The sequence below is a fragment of the Mastomys coucha genome, unplaced genomic scaffold (genome assembly GCF_008632895.1).
Source record: "Mastomys coucha isolate ucsf_1 unplaced genomic scaffold, UCSF_Mcou_1 pScaffold8, whole genome shotgun sequence".
In the NCBI taxonomy this organism is placed as follows: domain Eukaryota; kingdom Metazoa; phylum Chordata; class Mammalia; order Rodentia; family Muridae; genus Mastomys; species Mastomys coucha.
In genome coordinates this window covers 30,873,167-30,892,620 of record NW_022196914.1, presented here as the reverse complement: position 1 = coordinate 30,892,620, position 19,454 = coordinate 30,873,167, and the positions used below count along the sequence as shown (strand labels likewise).

The 19,454-nt window shown below is 47.2% G+C and overlaps 1 protein-coding gene across 2 annotated transcripts in view; it reads left to right on the top strand.

The window, feature by feature from the left end:
- Tent4a (terminal nucleotidyltransferase 4A) overlaps positions 1-18,528 on the top strand; it is a 36,551-nt gene extending 18,023 nt beyond the window's left edge. Inside the window, exons 2-13 of one of the 2 annotated variants that reach the window (XM_031360023.1) lie at positions 1,600-1,723; positions 2,511-2,557; positions 3,622-3,742; positions 5,745-5,852; positions 6,771-6,899; positions 9,214-9,427; positions 11,650-11,776; positions 12,670-12,770; positions 13,341-13,513; positions 14,057-14,215; positions 15,815-15,979; positions 16,381-18,528. In XM_031360023.1, the coding sequence (XP_031215883.1) occupies positions 1,600-1,723; positions 2,511-2,557; positions 3,622-3,742; positions 5,745-5,852; positions 6,771-6,899; positions 9,214-9,427; positions 11,650-11,776; positions 12,670-12,770; positions 13,341-13,513; positions 14,057-14,215; positions 15,815-15,979; positions 16,381-16,572 (1,660 nt within the window). In that variant the 3' untranslated portion in view covers positions 16,573-18,528. Of the gene's footprint in view, positions 1-1,599; positions 1,724-2,510; positions 2,558-3,621; positions 3,743-5,744; positions 5,853-6,770; positions 6,900-9,213; positions 9,428-11,649; positions 11,777-12,669; positions 12,771-13,340; positions 13,514-14,056; positions 14,216-15,814; positions 15,980-16,377 lie in introns of both variants that reach the window. The other variant, XM_031360022.1, reaches the window with a different exon arrangement.
- Positions 18,529-19,454: the final 926 nt, after the last annotated feature.

The following is a 19,454-nucleotide window of genomic DNA, read 5'->3' as shown; positions in this document are numbered from 1 at the left end:
CACCTGTTTGATTGTGTTTTCCTGTAGTTCTTTAAGGGATTTTTGTGTTTCTTCTTGAAGGGCTTCTAACTGTTTACCTGTGTTCTCCTGTATTTCTTTAAGGGTGCTATTTATGTCTTTCTTAAAGTCCTATATAATCACCATGAGAAATGATTTTATATCTGAATCTTGCTTTTCCGGTGTGATGGTGTGTCCAGGACTTGGAATGGTGGGTGTATTGGGTTTTGATGATGCCAAGTAACCTTGGTTTGTGTTGCTTATATTCTTATGCTTGCCCCACCTCATCTGGTTATCTCTAATGCTACCTGCCCTTGCTAAATCTGACTGGAGCCCGTCCTTCCTGTGATCCCGATTGTGTCAGAACTCCTCAGAGTCAAGCTGCCTCTGTGATTCTGGGATCCTGTGACCCTGGGCTTGTTAGAGCACCTGGGAGTGGAGCTTCCTCTGGGTGTTTTGAGAATGACTGTAGAGTTTGCGACCAAGGTCTGCTCAGGGCACCGGCTGGCCCAGACAGACCGGAAACAACCCAAGCCAGTGGGCTGGCAGAGTTCCTGTGTGCCTGGGTCCTGCTGGTCCCAGTTACTCCTGGTGTTGGGACAGATGTGTCCTCCTCACCTCTGATCCTGGGTGTGTCAGAGCACCTGGGAGTGGAGCTTCCTCTGGGTGTTGTAGGACCAGAAGGAACCTGAGCCACTGGGTTGGCGGAGTTCCTGTGTGCCTGGTCCCGCTGGTCCTAGTTACTCCCGGTATTTGGACAGATGTTGTGTCCTCCTCACCTCTGATGCTGGGCGTGTTTGAACGCCTGGGAGTGGAACTTCCTCTGGGTGTTGTGGGACTGGCTGCAGATCTTGTGCCCAAGGTCTGCTCAGGGCACCAGCTCAGACAGACTGGAAGAAACCTGAGCCACTAGGCTGGCAGAGTTCCTGTGTGCTTGGTTCCACTGGTCCCAGTTACTCCTGGAGTTGGGACAGATATTGTATCCTCCTCACCTCTGATCCTAGGCATGTTAGAGTGCCAGGGAGTGGAGCTTCCTCCCATACTGTGAGATTTTATTTCACTATATATGTTCATAGAAAAGAAACTGGGGGATGGAAAGATGCCTCAGCAGTTAAGAGCATGCGTATACTTTCAGAGGACTTGGGCTTGGTTCTCAGCACCCACATGGGAGGGAGCTCACTGCTGTGTCTAACTAGTTCCAGGGGATCTGATGCCCTCTTATGGCCTCTTAGGGTACTCTGTGCAAATGTACACAGACATCCGAACAGGCAGAACTCCCATACACATACAGTAGATACTAATAAATAAGCTGGACTTTTAAATTTTCATTTTATGTGCATGAATGTTTGGTGTATATCAGTATGACGTGTGTACTGTGCCCTTAGAGTCCAGAACTAGCCTTATAGAGGCTTATGAGCCACCTTATGGCTGCTGGGAGTTTAACCTGGGGTCCTGAAAGAGTAGCAAGTGCTTTAACAATGGAGACATTACTCTAGTCTCAGAAGCTGGGTTCTGAGTGGCTCTGAATATATTTTGAACTATAGGAAAAGGTAGAATTCTGCTTAATTGTAACTCTCTCATTTTTCCTCTTTTATCCACCAGACTTCATGAGGAGATAATTGACTTTTATAACTTCATGTCTCCTTGTCCTGAAGAAGCAGCCATGAGAAGGGAGGTGGTGAAACGTATCGAAACTGTGGTGAAAGACCTTTGGCCCACAGCTGACGTGCGTATCTTGTTCACCTTGTGCACTCTAGTCAATGAGGTTGTGTCAGGTTTATCCACATGCACCCACGCTTCCTATTACCACAGTAGAGTGTCTCTCGAGGCACAGTTCTGGGCAGCATCACCCTGGAGGGAACGGCTTAGACAAGTACTCTCCACTCTACTGCATCTAGCCCTGGCGTAGTCCAGCCTTTGTTTAGCCTACAAAACCCATAAATAGGAATATTTATATTCTCATATTCATTCATTCTGCCCACCCCTCCTCTTACATCCTTGTTTTAAAATCGCATTAAGTTTAGAAATCTCCCTCCTGCTCCACCCACACTTGACAGGCACTGCAGTTCACAGCATGGAACATGTTTGTTTCATTAAAAATTGTAAGTACCAGCAGAGCATGGTGGCGCATGCCTTTGGTCCCAGCCAGCAGGTGGCAGAGGCTGGAAGTTTGAGGCTTGAGTGGGCTACATAGAGAAACCCGGTCTAAAAACATAACAGAATACAAGTGTTTCCTGGTACAGAACTCACATGAATGAGTGTGTGTCTCTGGACACGAGGTACTTGCCTATTTGTAATCCTTGGTGCAGGCAGCCTGTGATGTGTCAGCTGACCAGGTAGTTAATCACCTGCCCTGAATTTTGATGTAAATGTAAAGTTACAAAGAATTTTCTAGTTTGTTGTAGCATTTCACCTGCTCCTTCCCCTAATGTCCAAGCTGGTTTTGTTTGTCTTTGTGTTTTGCAAGGCATGATGGGAGCCTGCTGACTTGAACTGTGGGACTTCTCTTTCAGGTGCAGATATTTGGCAGCTTTAGTACAGGCCTCTATCTTCCAACAAGGTGAGTGTCAACGCTGATGACACACTTGGGTGTTGGCTTATGGAGTGGCTGTGTCTTTGTGCTTGCTTCTGAGGCTTGAATAGCCAGCTAAAGGAAAGGATTGTGGAGCACTGGGAAATAGGCAGAAAGTAAAGTTTATTAGTTTAGTATTAAGGCAGCAGATTGCTTGCTTGGCATTTTTCTTTTTGCATTTAATTTCTTATAGAACAGAAATGTTGAGCATTCGGCAGAAAATGAATGGGAACTGCCTTAGTCTCTTGCTGCTATAGAATAGGACCACAGGCTAGCTAAATTGTAAACTGTAGACGTTTATTTAGCTCTCAGTTCTGGGGACTGAGAAGTCTCTTAGAGGCCGTAATTGGGTCAAACTTTCTTTTTTATAACAAACCTACCCCTGAGGCAGAGGTCTTGATCCATTTACGAAGACATCACCCCAGAGCTTATTCACCTCAGGAAGGAGAAAGTCCTGTGCTGTTTGATGGAGGCCACACTTTGATGGAAATCTTTGGAGTTGTAATAGTGAATAGAAAGTGTTAATGAGCATCCAAGCACAATTCTGTTACAACAGTATTTCATGAAGATCTTTATGTAGAAGAAGTGTCAGATTTACATCCTAAAATTGTCTTCTGGGTTCATATTTTCATATGCATAAGTATAGGTGGTTTTTGTTGTGCATGCTGGTTAGCATTTGGAGCTAGCTTGCTAGCATAGCATTTGGCTGTGCTTTCAGGACCTAGGGGCTGGCATGGGCAAGGGCTTTAGAAGCCAAGTAGATTAAAAGTCTTCAGGGATCTCCAGGCCATGAAGCAAGAGCCAGTGACGATAGTATAGATAACCGAAAACAGTTTATCCACTTCACATGTTGGTTACTGGGACGCTGAGGCCCTTTTCACTCTGGCTTTACATACTTAGATGACTCAAGAGCTACATTCAGTGCTCAAGGCTTAGGTGCTTAAGGGACCTTATTGATATAGAGGCAGCATGCTGTGGTGCTGGATTTCCCCATAGGAGGTCACCTCCTGGGGAGGGGTGATGTGACTAATGCACGTTTCTCTTCTGTCCAGTGACATAGACCTGGTTGTCTTTGGAAAATGGGAACGTCCTCCATTACAGTTGTTGGAACAAGCCCTTCGGAAGCACAACGTGGCTGAGCCATGCTCCATCAAAGTTCTTGACAAAGCTACAGTGAGTATTGGGTGCCTGACACCTTCACCTGAATGCGAGTCCCCACGTGGGGTCAGTCCTGGTTTCCCTTACAGTTGTTACTGGTTATATTTTGAAGATTGTCTTCTTGTAGTATAACCATTACAGCTACCATCTTCATGATTTACCAGCTGAGAATCTATTTGGTGATAAGTGGACTTGTTTTCATTGTGAGATCTTTACTCTTGGCCCTAAAAGACAGACTTGTGTCTGTGTGTGTACGTGGAATAAGGCAGGGAAGCGGATCACTAAGGAGAAGCTAGCATTCCATGTGCTGTTGTCCTGGTGTGCACCTTGGGGCTGTGTGTGTGTGTGTGTGTGTGTGTGAGAGAGAGAGAGAGAGAGAGAGAGAGAGAGAGACAGAGAGAGAGACAGAGAGAGACAGAGAGAGACAGAGAGAGACAGAGAGAGACAGACACACAGAGGGAGAGAGACAGTCAGAGAGAGAGAGAGACAGACAGAGAGAGAGACAGAGACAGAGACAGAGACAGCAGCACACTAGCTTACACCGAAGGAGGAAAACCTAGAGTTCTCTTTGTTGCCCAGACCTGTGTCTATGTAGGAAAGGCACTATCTCAGGGGAAGCTGGAAGATGAGATTGCTTCTAAGAAGTTCCTGGAAGGGTTCATTGAAGTGGTTCAGGTTAGACAGCTTATGATCTCAGTCCGTGGCCTGGTGTGCACCAGTCACCAGCTCTGCTGCCATGGGCTGGTGTTTCAGTTTTGAGTTGGTGTGTTACCTTGTCTGTAGGGTTTTTGGGGAAAGTGTGAATTCAATCCACTGGCTGCAAGCTCTGTTGGTACTTATGCCTGGGGTGGTTGAGTGTTTAGGTGGAAACATGTCCACTGTGGATTGGATCTTCACAACGTGTCTGGACTGTCCCTTCCCAGCAGTCGTCCCTCTAGGCCTGGCTCCCATACTGCCTTTTATCCACCTGAACTCTGCCTTGGGTAAGATGTATAAGGCCTTGTTGCCTTCTTGATCTTCTTGATCTTCTTCAACTGGCAGGCAGGCACACGAGGAAATACCCACATGAATAGCAAGGGAAAGGCTTTGAATGCCATTAAACACCTGGGCAGAGGTGACACTTTGCTGTGACCAGGGTTCTACTGTGGTCCATCTCTGCTGTGTTTATTCTTTTTGTCTTCAATTCCTCATCCAGGGAGAAATCCAGCTGTCTTAGCCACTCTGACCACTCAGACTTGGGCAGTTTGTGAAACGAGGCCCTTTGACAGTGAAAGAGGCACGTAGGGCCTTGATGTTGGTATTGTTATTCAGATATAGAATAGCTTATGGATGGCCTGAGGTTCCTGAGATCTTGAACTTTTCAAGATCCAGACAGAGCGTTTTAGGAATGCTGGGTATAACTGCTTAGTCTTCCCTGACTTCCTGCTTCAGCATGTTGAAAAATGTATACCTTGTCCTCAGTCACTTGAAGGTGTCACATCCCAGCTGCTGAGGGGGTGTGCTCTCTCTGCTGAGCATCCTCTGATGATAACCATGGATCTGAATCTTGAAGTGCAAGGCTTTGTGTGTAGTGCAGCCTGTCTCTACAATAGCTGCTCCAAAGTAAGAATAGTAGTGCTGCTGTATATTTCTCAGTGTGAAACCCTTCCCTCTGGATTTACAGAGCAGACGTGTGTGTGTGTGTGTGTGTGTGTGTGTGTGTGTGGTGTGGCTTTGTAGGGTGCATGTGCAGGTCAGGCCTCCCACTTGAGTCCTCTTTCTCAGGCTCCCATTCCCCTCTTGCTGTCCCACTTCAGAGTTGGCCTGCTAGGAGATGGTAGGGTGGGAGCCCTGCTAGGAGAGGACAGGTCATGGATGTCCTGTGGGCCTCCAGTGACCATTGAGATTAACTCCCGACAGAGCCCTTCTCTTTAAAACTGACATTCATGACTGCTGATTCCCTTTTGTGAAGAGGGTACGGTGAGTGGCTGTCTGGAGACGTTAATGTCACAGCAGTTTGTCAACTATGTCCTCACAGGTGCCCATTATAAAGCTCACAGATCAGGAGACTGAAGTTAAAGTCGACATCAGCTTTAACATGGAGACTGGCGTGCGGGCGGCAGAGTTCATCAAGAATTACATGAAGGTACTGTTGTCGAAGGTCCCCAGTAAGGACAGGGGTGTGAGACCTTATTACTCATTTTCCTCATGAATGTTAAAAACCTTAGAATGCATCATTGGTAGCAATACAGACAATGCAGTTTCCAGATTCTGTCACGGGGTTTGTGGAGGCACCTGGGAAGTGTGTAGTTGTTTTCTGATTGGCTTTGAGTGAGTGACTGCTTACTCTAGATCACTCTGGGGAAATGTTCTATGTGTTAGTGCACAGCCTTGCTCCGGGCTCAGTGCTACACTCCCAACTTGCTTTCTCACTTGCCAGACTCTGTCTAGATTGGCTCAGTTTAGAGGCCTCAGTGCTTGTGAGTTCGAGAGTGGTCCATGACTGAGCTGCTGCCTTCTGGAGCTTTGAGCGTTAGCACTCAGTCCTGTGGTCTCTTCCATGGTCAGTTCCTCCACTCCTCTGTTATCTGATTGGCAGGAGCATTTGCCCCCCTCCTTGCTCTGTGTCCCTGCTTTCCCTAGTTCTGCTCAGGGCTGAGCCACCTGCTTACTGAGTGCTGGGATTCTTGTGTCCAATGACCAAGTCACTGCTTGGGCTGGGAGGGCATTACCCCCTCGGCTAGTGTGAATCCTTAAGCCTAAAATTGGAGTCAGATTTTTTTGGGGGAAGGGGGCAGGAGGATGAATGAGGAGTTCTTTTTCTCACAGGAAGTTTGTCTAGAATCCCTTTAAAAGTACATCAGCTATGGGGGCTGGGGAGAGAGAGCTCAGAGGTTAAGAGCATTGACTGTTTGCTCAGTTCAATTACCAGGAACCGCATGGTCGCTTATAACCATCAATAATGAGATCTGGTGCCCTCTTCTGGCCTGCAGGTGTACATGCACGCATAATTAAAACAAAAAAGTATATCAGCTGACCTGTATGCCTCTTCTTGGTTTTGCAGAAGTACTCGCTACTGCCATACTTGATTTTAGTATTGAAACAGTTCCTCCTACAAAGGGACCTGAATGAAGTTTTCACAGGCGGGATCAGCTCCTACAGCCTCATCTTAATGGCCATCAGCTTTCTGCAGGTGAGTGGGCATTTTCCACACTGTGCTCTAGGCAGAAGTGGTGACCCTCACCCTCCCTGTGGGCTTCGGAAGCTCCCTTTCCTGCTTCCCATCACAGCACTTTCTTGGTCAGCATCCCTCCTCTAGGCTGATTCTGTGGGTAGAGGTTTCAGATGTTAGGTGATGCCTGTCTGTGCTTCAGGAAGCTCAGACTTTTACTATATTGAAAACTGGTTTGTTCATTTGGAGCAGGAGAGCAAGAGTTAGTTTATTCCTATATAAATCATAAAAAGCCTTTTCCACTGGTGCTTATCTGTAATTTATTCCCAAATTACTTTGAGAATAAAGGGCAGATACCAACATGGGGACAAGACAGAAAAATTTCCTTCTGTGTTTTTTTTTCTTTCTGTGTTTTTTGAGATAAAGTCACTCTATTCCTGAATGGCCTAGAACTCACTGTGTAGCCCAGGCTGGCTTTGGACCCATGGTAGTCCTCTTGACTCAGTTTCCCTGGTGCTGAGATTGTACATGTGAGCCACTCTGCCTGGCAAGCCTTCTATGGTTGTTGGTCTTAAATTCGGTGTCATCTCTGCTTTTGCGAGGGAAGCACTAGGAGCTGACTCGTCAGCAGCTGGCCTCCCAAGGGCTACTCCTCTCCTTGCTGGTTAGTTGGTTAGTTGGTGGTGCTGAGCCTGAATCTCTCACATATAAATCATACTGACCTGGAATTTACTTTGTAGCCCAGGCTGGCCTTGAACTAGTAGTAAGTATCCTGTCTTAGGCTCCAGAGTACTGAGATTATAGATGTGTGAGCTCTTACACCTGCTGACTCATGTGCAAAATAGTACTTATGTTAGCCAAACTTTTATTGCATTTATATTTGCTTGAGAAAACATTTGCCTGTGTGTTTTAGCCACCCAAGTGTATGTCCTCATGTATATCACTGAAAGTATATGTATGTCCCCATGGCTGCCCAAGTCTATGTCCCCATCCATGGCCACCCAAGTCTGTATCCACATGTATATCACTGGTTGTCCTTTGTGTGTGCTTACTGAGGGATTGTTCTTTCCAATGACACTGCTGCTGCAAGTCAGACTGTAGCTTGGACTGTGTGTGCGTGAGCTTTGCTGCAGACTTTGTCCCCAGGTGTGACAGGGGAGAGGCACACAGTGCTGAGCTCACCCTTTCTAATATGACAATGCCACCTCACAGCACACCACAGTGGGTGACATTACTGTTAGCTTAGTGGCTTCTTTTTATATCTCAAGTGCCCCTGATTTGAGGTAGTATGTTTCGGATACCGTGTCAGGACAGGTGATGTTACCTTAAGTGGGGTTTCCAAGGCTTCCTGGTGTGCTGTTACTGGGGTCCTTCTGGCTATCAGACCTCACAGAGCTATGTAGATGGGATAGCCTTCCTCCTCCTATGTCTGTTGGAGACCACCCACCTCAGGCTGGACCTGGTGTAGCATCCTGCTTATCTCACAGCTGCCTGAGGGAAGAAGGTCAGGCCCTGTACTGGGCTGTCTTGAGTATTTGATTTGGCTCAAAAGCAAGGACATAAAGGCTTGGCAAAAGGTCCGCCCTGTTCTTTGGAAGAAGGCAGAACTCTGACATTATGATGGATCGTTCCTGGAGGGCCACAGTCATGCTTCAGCCCTGTGCTCCTAGGACTTGGACATTAGAGAGGCTTGACCACCACTATCTAGAGTTGTGCAAAGAACAGCGTCCACTATGTGACCGTGGAAGCAATGAACCACACGCTACTCTTGGGTGCTTAGAGTAAGAGGCGTGCACAAGCTCATTCTGTAGTGGGCAGCTCAGGTCTGTAAAGCTGCGGGCACCTGGGAGTTAGTTATCAGGGACCGTAGGCAAGCATCACAATGAGGCTCTGACTTGCTAGAACAAAATGTGGTAGTGAAGTAGCTTGACAGTGATATGTGAAAGAGTTCCCAGGCAGAGCTAGCTCAGGCCATTCCCATCCTGGTCCACATGATTGTGACACTGTTCAGTCTCATCCTGCCACCTACTGGTAGCATGTCAGTGTGATGACATTAATATGAACCATGCAGCCACCATCCAGATGACAGTTGTACAGAATGTGGAAAACTTACCATTGGCAGCGTAAGGGTAACTAGATGTGTGTGTTTGAATGTCATGGTCTGAATGGATGTTGAGATGTCTTCTTTCTTTCAAGCCCTCCACCGCCATCAGCTTGTGTTTTCTCAGGTGCTAATGAGTGGGGACCTCTCAGTGGGTCCCTGGAGAGGCTGCTAGGTGAGTGTTTTTGGAATGTAGCTTGAATTCATATGCCTGTGGCTCTCTTGCTTTTACAGTTACATCCAAGAATCGATGCCCGGAGAGCTGATGAAAACCTGGGAATGCTTCTTGTAGAATTTTTTGAACTTTATGGAAGGAATTTTAATTACTTGAAAACTGGTATTAGAATAAAGGAAGGAGGTGCCTATATCGCCAAAGAAGAGATTATGAAAGCCATGACCAGTGGGTACAGACCGTCGATGCTGTGCATTGAGGACCCCTTACTGCCTGGTAAGTTTGCCCCCTCTGGCTGGGAGCACAGTGCTGGCTTTTCTGTACGAGCAGACCTCAGTGGGGACACTTTAAGGAGTCCTGATTCTGACTAGTTTACTGCGTTTCAAAATGTTTACGTTCTCTAAATGTCAGAACTAGGAAACAGCTAATTGGGGAATCCTCACAGAAAACATTCACTTCTGGAAAGAAGCATGGGCCAGTAGGTAAAGAATGGGGTCTCCTGCAGGTGTTTCTCCATGGCTTCCCTGTGTCGTTTCGAATGTTGCTCTTGCATTATGTGTGGCTGAGCTAGGACTCCCAGCCCCACTCCATTGGCATTGTAAGGGTGCTTGTCTCACCCACCATGGCAACACTTGATCTTTAAGTCCTTACCAATCTGATAACTGCTGCACATTCTTGTTTAGTTACAGTTCTTCCTGGTGCTTGCTCTTCGACTCCACACGTGCCTGTTGAGCCTGTCTTGGGTGATAGGCTTTAATGCTGTGATGGGAGCAGGATGGGCAGTGGCAGCAGGTTGACAGGAGGCTTTCTTTCATGGAACTGTGCACTGCGCTGCAGCTGTGGTCTCATGAGCTGGCCACATTAGTGTTCAGTGCTAGTGTGTGCTTTCATTTGTATTCAGTCTCTTTTATTATTCTGCTCCTGTTCATTATTTATTTACTATCCTCATTCTTTTTTGTTTGTTTGTTTTTGTTTTTGTTTTTTGTATTTTGAGACAGGGTTTCTCTGTATAGACCAGGCTGGCCTGGAACTCAAAAATCCGCCTAACTCTGCATCCCAAGTGCTGGGATTAAAGGTGTGTGCCACCACTGCCCAGCCTCAAGTTTTTAAAATTTTTTTATTAGATATTTTCTTTATTTACATTTCAAATGATATCCCCTTTCCTGGTTTCCCCTCCGAAAACCCCCATTCCCTCCTCCCTCCCCCTGCTCACCAACCCACCCACTCCTGCTTCCTAGTCCTGACATTCCCCTACACTGGGGCATCAGGCCTTCACAAGACCAAGGGCCTCTCCCACTGATGTCTGACAAGGCCATCCTCTGCTACATATGCGGCTGGAGCCATGGCTGGGTCCCACCATGTGTACTCTCTGGTTGGAGGTTTAATCCCTGGGAGCTCTGGGGGTTCTAGTTGGTTCATATTGTTGTTCCTCCTATAGGGCTGCAAACCCCTTCAAATCCTTCAGTCCTTTCTCTAGCTTCTCCATTGGGGACCCTGAGTTCAGTCCAGTGGTTGGCTGTGAGCATCCAATGCCTCTGTATTTGTCACGCTCTGGCAGAGCCTTATCAGGCTCCTGTCAGCAAGCACTTGTTGGTATCTGCAATAGTGTCTGGGTTTGGTAACTATATATGGGGTGGATTTCCCAGGTGGAGCAGTCTCTGGATTATCGTTCCTTCAGTCTCTGCTCCACACTTTGTCTCTGTATCTCCTCCCATGGGTATTTTGTTCCCCCTACTATCCTCAGATTTAATGATCATTTTTAAACTGTTCGTTCTAGGGTGAGATTAATTTCTTTAAAAATCTATTGAAAGAAAATATAGACAATTTTGGGAACATCCTAACAGTGTGTCACCCATTTGAGTGTCCTATGTCTTCAGGTTCTGTTTCAGTGTGTCTGCATTACTCCTGGACTGTAGCTGTGTCTAGGAGGATGAAATTCCAATATCCTCCCTAAAAATCCCATACTTGCGGTGACTGAGCAATGAATCTATGTAGGAGTTACAGTTCCTCTTGATGCTGATGTTAGCTTCATTTGCTTTGCTCTGTGAGGTTGTATCTACAGCATTCTTCCCTGAAAGGGCTTCCTTCCAGTTCTGATGCTGTGTTCAGGGTAAACAACCCCTTCACACTGTGTGCCACTCAGGGCTTACCATGATATTGATCATGCCAATTCCACACTGCTGGTTGGCGTGTTGGATATTCTGGATTTTCTTGTGCTGTAGCTTCCCCCTTTTTATTTTCTCTTTCCGTTCTGCTACCTGGGGACTTAGCATACTCCGTGAACTGTCAGACACTTGTGACTGCCCCTTTTCCATTGTTAGTAGTCCGGTTACTGAGCCTGTATGCATTTCATACTGTGAGGTGTGTACTGCAGTCAGCGGCAGCTCGCTCCGGGCTGTGTTTACATGCCTGTTGCTTGAGCTGTTGTAGTTGGGAGGCATTTGGTGGTAAGTCCCTATTCACAGGACCTTGTATGAGACAGTGCCTTTGTGTTGCAGGAAACGATGTTGGGCGGAGTTCCTATGGGGCCATGCAGGTGAAGCAGGTGTTTGACTACGCTTACATTGTGCTCAGCCATGCAGTGTCACCGCTTGCCAGGTCTTACCCCAACAGGGATTCTGAAAGGTAATAGGTCTTGTGCCTGGGTTCTGGGTTCCTCTTTCCTGTGGAATAACAGGTGTACCTTTTTCTTACCACGTGCTTGTGTGATGTGGATGAGTACACTGTCATACTTGAGTGGACCTTAATAATAAGAGAGCTTTTCGGGGAGTCAGGGTGGCTTTGGTAGCCCATGTCCTAGGGCTGAGCATTTCTTAGTTGGGTGGTATTTTACCTGAGGTGTTCTGTATTAGGGCAGATTCCTGACTTTGAAAGCCTTGGTTGGTGCCTGTCTATCAGCTGTCAGGTGTACATGCTTAGATTGTGAGTGGGTTCAGATCTGAGTACACTGCTCTGCCTCTACAACTGTTTAGCTGTCCTTTAGTTTACAGTTGAGGATAGTCTACAGTGTCTACTTCAGTGGTAGTTAGACATTTATCTCTAACTTCAGCTTAGCTGCTATAGTATGTAAGTATGGGGAGCAGGAGGAGACAAGCGTGGAAGAGGAGACATGGGCTGAATGGACTGCTGTCAGCAGCATGTGAATGTCTGTTCAGGGACGGGCTGCCTCAGGAAACTGTTAGGAATGAGCCTGTGGCTTTCCATCGATTGTCCATACACAGTGTTGCAGGCTAGTCCCTAGCCTGTGATGGGCACTTGGGTATCTCTCTTCACCTGTGCAGTAGGAAACAAAATGTCAGGACTTCATGGCCATTGTGCCTGGGAGTCTGGGCTCCCTTAAACTGGATTGAAGCCATCATCATTTGTAGACAGACCTTGGTTAAGGACTTCTACTTTTGTCTGTACCATGAGCTCATGGTCTATATGACTGTAAACATGTCAGAGCTCATGCTTTCTCTTGTCCTTAACAAACCTCACAACTGACACCTAGTGTTTCTGTCCAACCTTGTTCTCTGCAGTACTTTAGGAAGAATCATCAAAGTCACCCAGGAAGTGATAGACTACCGGAGGTGGATCAAAGACAAGTGGGGTAGCAGAATCCTCCCGTCTCCAGACCTCGGTGAGACACTGACAGTGTGAGCTGTGGCCCTCTCACCACAGCACAGAAGCAGCTCTACCCTCTCATAGGATTTTCAAGCTGTGAAAGCAGCCCCTTTTCTACCTTTTCTGATAGGCCATCCATTCTGTAAGCTCTGGACCCTATAGAAATAGTCGTAGCTGCAGTAAACGAGGGGGAGGAGCAGATGGAAGTAGTTGTTAGTGTTGCATTTAATTAAACTAAGGTACACTTCAGCACAGTGGCAAGCAATCACGGAGATGCATATAGTTTTTGTTCCAAATCTTAGAAATCTAGTGTATATTTGTGTTTCAGAATTCTACATTGTATAATGATGTTAGAAATACTTGGTTTATGTTTATAGTTTATGACATCTATAGATTAAGACTTATACATCAGCATTGGACAAGTTTTAATGTTTCTGATAACTAGTTTGATACACATTTAAAATTAGATTAATTCAGATATAAGGTTTGGTTTGTTAGTCACGTATGTGGCATTCAGAGTTCAGCAGCCTTGTGCTTGTGGCACATTGCACTAATCACTAACCTGGACTTTGCTTTCCTGCCCCAGACAACAGGATTAAGATAAAGGAGAGAATTACCACGTGCAATGGGGAGCAGATGCAGAGCCGGGAGCCCAGCTCCCCTTATACCCAGCGCCTGACTCTGTCCCTGTCCAGTCCCCAGCTGCTGTCTTCAGGCTCCTCTGCTTCTTCTGTGTCCTCGCTTTCTGGAAGTGACATTGTGAGTGGGCTTTTGCTCTTGACTGTCGTCCTCCTTGTGGGGTGGCTGCTGTCCTTGTTATCTGTAGCAAGGAGTTCAAGACCTACTCCTCATCCATCTCAGTCCCTTGCTGGGGTGTGGGGGTGTCTGTGGGGTATGTGTGGGGTACGTAGGGGGTGGGAGGTTGGGGGGTGGGGGGCGGATGGCTGTGGGGGAGTGGTGGTGTATGTGCTCTGTGTGTTGGGGGTGGGGTGTCAGTGTTTGTTCGGCATAGGCTTTAAGAACCCCAGGCTGTGTGCTCATATAATCCATTGACCAGGGCTGTAATAGCACTCAGCCAAACTGTGGACTTTTTTGAGTGTTTTTTTTTTTTTAATTGGTTTAGAGGTTTACAAGTTAAATCCTTGTGTCTTACCTCCATTCCCTGTAGCCTAGTCTTTCTCCATTCTGAAATGACTGAGGAGGGTAGGTGTGCTTTAATGACGTGTCCTCCCTGAAAGCGCTTGTCCCAGACCTCAGCAGCACTGTGCTTACGACTCTCCTTGTTTCCGTGCTGCGCTCTAGGACTCCGACACACCACCCTGCACCACACCCAGTGTTTATCAGTTCAGCCTGCAAGCACCCACTACCCTGATGGCCAGCCTGCCCACAGCCTTGCCAATGCCCAGCAGCAAACCCCAGCCTACTGCTTCCAGAACGTTGATCATGACAACAAACAATCAGGTACAGGCTTCCTCCCTGCGGACAGCATCCAAGCCAAGCAGTACCCCATGTCAGTGTTTCTTGTGGACTGCTGGGTCTAGTTCTGTCTCTTAGCAATCATCATGCTTTGGTGGCTGTAGAACAACTCAACCTGTTCTGTAACACAAATCTCTGACTCGAGTCTGATGTGGCTCTTGAGTACTGGATGCTCTGACAGGCGCTCTCTCAGTGCTCCACATACAGCAGTATCCAGGGCATGCATTGCTCGCTACATAGACACTTGCTTTCTTTCTCCCAGAAACTCAGTGTGCAGACTGAAGTGTCAGCATGGACTTCGACTCTCTCTGGAGTCATTACTTGGAACTTCTTCTCTTTTTAAATTTTATATAAAGTGAATCAAAAGAAAAATATCTTACAAAAATTTAGTATTGCATATATACCCCAATTATATATCAGTTGGATTTGTATACACTCAGTACATTATTAACTGGAAAGGACGAGCAGCATTTGAAGTGGGAGTTGAGTGTAACACAGAACAGAAGTGCGCAGATGTCCTTCTTGGAGTCCGTTGGCCCTGCTGAGATCCATTCCCACATAGCTGCTAAAGCACATGACTAATGTTGGCGAGCATTTGACACGGTTCACCCAAACAGTGTAGTCCAGACTACAGACCTTCACCGAGTGCACACATGGAACTTTCCAAGACAATTGTTGAAGCTATTAAATTCTGCCCCAGTTTAGCCTGATTGTCTGTCTGCTTCTGGAAAGGACACTGCCCACCCTCCCACTCTGGAGGCCTCTATGTCACTCTTCAGGACAGTGTCTCAGAGAGCCTGATGTGGGGCCAGCTTCAGTTTCCTGCTGTGGAGGTGTTTTGGACTTGTGGTATCTAAGAAAGTGTAGGTGTGGATCCCAGTTGGTTGTCACAGTTGTATGCTTACCCTGTGTGAATGTGAGTCAGGCTGAGCTTCTTGAAAGTGAAGTTTGAGGTATGGCCTGGAGCAGAATGCTGGTATCTGACTCTCCACCATATGCTTTCAACAAAGGTAGCCAGACTGCTAGCTCTCCCAGCAGCTGCTGTCTCCCTGTGGAGCTCTACTTGGAAGGGTTAGCTCCTACTGTAGCCACTCTCTCTGCAAGTGCTGGGTAAGGCAGTGATGCCCACATGGATGGAGGTTGTGTCATGCTTAGAGTGGCTCTTACCAGCTTTCTTTTTCTTTGGATGGGACAGATAATGCAGAAGCTAGAGCGGTGGCCAGAAAGAGCCGCTCTCTTTGACCCTTCCTTGTGTTCCTTTGTTCATGTGGGGTTTGAGGGGTGTTCACTTAGGGGATCATTCTAGGGACTAAAATGACAGTTACTCTTTTGAATTTGGTTTGATCTTTGGAGAATGTTAGATTTTATGACCTAGTGACTGGCATAACTTGGTATTGTAATTGCTGTTTGAGAAGATGAGGTGTTTATAATTCCAAGGCCACAGTGTCCTTAGGTAACAACAGAAGCTGTGCTCCTGTTGTGTGTGATGTGTGTGAGTAGACTTTCTACAGCCAGCCCCATGCTGCTTCTGCTTGGTGTGAAACTTTTACTTGTGGGAAGCTCATGTTTCTCTTTTCCTTCTAGACCAGGGTTACTATCCCTCCACCGACCCTTGGAGTCGCCCCCGTTCCTTGTAGACAGGCTGGTGTCGATGGAACCACATCTTTGAAGGCTGTTCACAGTGTAACTTCCCCAGCCATTCCCACGGCATCCCCCAACCCACTGTCTAGTCCTCATCTCTATCACAAGGTAAGTGTTGTTGGCTGCTGGGCTACTACAGCAGCCGCTTTCTCGTGGGCCTGCACCCCTTGGAACAGAATTCCCCTGCATGCTCTTTGGTTGGTGGTTCAGTCTCTGAGACCTACCCCCCCACCCCCCCAATGGGCCCAGGTTAGTTGACTGTGCAGGTCTTCTTGTGATGTCCTTGACCCTGCAGAGACCTTCTCATACCCATGAAGAGACAGAACAGATTAGAAGCCTGTAGGCCCTGGGTGGAGTGATAGTCTGGTCTGTTCAGAGTGAAGGGTTCCCTCTGCTTACTGCATGCTGCAGCAGTGATTATGTGGCTGCGGGTTCCTGTTGTACATTGTGTCTTTTCACCTCTTGGTCTGTGTGCTGCACTCCAGCCCTGCTTTCTCTCTCTCCAGCAGCACAATGGCATGAAACTGTCCATGAAAGGCTCCCACAACCACACTCAGGGTGGCGGCTACAGCTCTGTGGGCAGTGGAGCTGTGAGGCCTCCTGTTGGCAACCGAGGACACCATCAGTACAACCGCACCGGCTGGAGGAGGAAAAAGCACGCACACACAAGGGACAGCCTGCCTGTGAGTCTCAGCAGATAATGGTCCTGACTGACTGCCCACGGGCCTCGGGCACCAAAGGGGAACCGAGACCAGCATCCAGCACCTCCACCGCGGGCTGCCGAGTGCCGCCCAGCACTGGTCACTCTGCATGTTTGTGTGGTGGCCGCATCCATCTTACAGAACAGCTCCTTGTGCTCATCTGTGAAGCCTTACTACATGTGGATGTGCGTCTGCCTGCCTAGAAGTCTTCATCCGTGCCCAGCAGGGCGGCCTAGGAGTGTCAGGGACTGGATGTGCGGCTGTGCAGCCGTGCCTGCTAGGTGGCGATTTGGGGTTCTCATTATGTCTGTCACAGGCAGAGATGCCAAGCCTTGCTCCATGTCTTTCTGATGGAGTGGGCAGGCTGCTGTTTTACTGCCCTCATGTCTTGTTTGAAAATTTAGGACTGTTTTTCTATGTAAATATTGAAAACTTATGATTTGTGCAATAACTCAGATATTTTTTATTTAATTTCATATTTTCACATAAGTTATATTTAAGGGAGGAGGGAATTTTTTTTAAAACACGCTTAAATCCTTTCCCGATTTGCATTTTCTAAGTTGGGTTCCTCGTGTTGGCTGGTTATCTGATAGCATCATGACATGAACACTGACCGTGAGGAGGGCCTGTGGGCTTTATTTTTATGTCTTTTCTTTTGGTCAGATGCAGAGAAGGAGCCAAGTCATCCCGATGGTTCCGGAGGCCATTGTGGACCTGGCAGCCTCGCTGTAGGCTTTGGGCTGTTGTCCTGCTCTGACCACGAGTTCTGACATTTTGGTTTGGGTTTTTAAAAACTAGACAGCAAATCCAGCATTTAAAGTGCCAGAAGTAAAAACCTCTAAGGGGAGAAGAGGTTGTCACGTCGTATACATCGGAAAGCATTGTGACTGTGGACGTGCTTCGGTCCCTTAAGTGATGTGGTCTGGAGTCATGGGCCTGGTGAGTATCATTACAGACAATGGCACCCAGATTTAGGAATGTGGAGAAAGGGATTTCGTTGATTCCATTGAGGAATCTGCATAGGTATGCACTCGTTCTGTTAAGAGCAAATATCTGAAAAGGACCTCCGCTGTTCAGGGCATGCGGGGAGTATTTTAATGTATCACAGGAGAGCACAGCCCAGTGTGGGCCCAGAAGCGGCTGGTGCCTGGCGTCAGAAGCATACAGGTATACTATGCAAGTGTATTCTGCCACAACCACTGTCTTTGTTACTTTTTTTGAACAAGAATATATCCATCGCCTGACCCTGAGTCTCTGGAGTACCACAGTTGTCCTGGAGTGCTTGCACTTGTAGGCCCTCTGACTTCCATTTCTAAAATGGGAGCCTGGCCCTGCTAAACACTACAGGTAGGTTGGTCTTAGGTCCACTAGTACAGAATGTCAAGCCGAGAAGCCGAGTGCTGTGCTACCTGATTAACATGCAGCAGTGGGAATTCTGAATGGATGTGTTGACGGACACCTCGCCAAGGACAAGCTATGTATGTCTGGGTCTGCCTCCTGCTGCCATGGTGAGGCTGTTGACTCTGGGAGACATTCCAGAGCCGAGTAGCACATGGGTCTGCAGCTCATGAGGATTGGAATCATCCAGAATATTTAAAATTATTTAAATTGTGAAGCCTGTTGCTAAAGAGTATTTATGAACACTGGTCCATAGCCTGTACTAATTTACACATTAGCAATATTGACTGTATCTGCATTAAGGAGCCACCGTGGGGCCGTTCGAGTGACCCGCAGATGTGCGTTTTAAAGTTCTATCCACAGGCACAGGTATGTGTCCATCCTTGTAATGGTGAACCAGATGAATTGGCCTGGCTACCACTGTGGCCATATGCTACAGTTTGACAAAAAGATACCATGTTTCAATTTTCTGTGTGGACAACAACGTGGACACTAAAATTGACATATTTTTATGTAAAGTTTTTCTATTCTTTGATTTTTAATAAACTTTAGAAACCAGCTTTGTGTTGACTGTGCTTTCGTCTGAGGGGTGGAGTGGTTTCTGCAGTAGCTGCTTGCTGGGGTTATAGCTGATCCTAAGGTCAACCCTGTGGCCAGGGTGCTGATGGGCCGTTTTGCCACAGTGTGGGGTAGTGCCACTGTGACTGTAGAAGGCTCAGCCCCGCATGTGAGTTCTCTAAAGACTTGTGGAGGATTGCATACTGTACTGTGCTACGTTCTGTACTTAGGTATTCCAGTGACTGTCACACTTCAAGCTCCCAAATAGGATACACCTTCAGGTCACCTGTAAGTGACAGGACAGTCGGCTGCTCAGCCCAGTCAGTGTGTGTGGTGAGATATTGTAGTGTCTTAACACGTGTCTTGTGAGCGAAACACTCATCCATTCCGACACAATAGTCTTTGCTCCATTGGCTGGGTCACTCTTAGCAAAGGACCAGTTCATGACCATAGAAGCCTCAGTGACTTCCAAGCAAGATCAGGAAACATACAGTAGGCTGTTCTTCTTGGAAGCAAGTGTGGAGGCTTGTATTTATTTGTTCTGACCTCAGAAGTGAGGCTGACCATGAAGTGCAGGCCACTGGAGAATAGTGCATTATTTCTATTCTTGACAATTTACCTGCAAGTTGTCAAATCCTGTGTGTGTGTTCAGGCAGTGTGTGCAGAAGTGAACCTGTACCTCCTAGCTCAGTTGTCTCAGGTAGGGAGAGGCTTTATGGATCAGCTAGAGCTGTTTGATCATAAAGCTGAGAAGCAGGCCTGATGCTGTGCTGACCCTGCCTCTCAAGGACACATGGCAGATGAGAATGAAGTCACAGGCCTGCTCCATGCACATGGCCCTTCTTCTGATGGTAGCAACTGCTTTAAATTATGACAGAGCCCCTCTGGGCTACCTGTGCCTCTACTTTGTTGTTTGTTCAGTTACC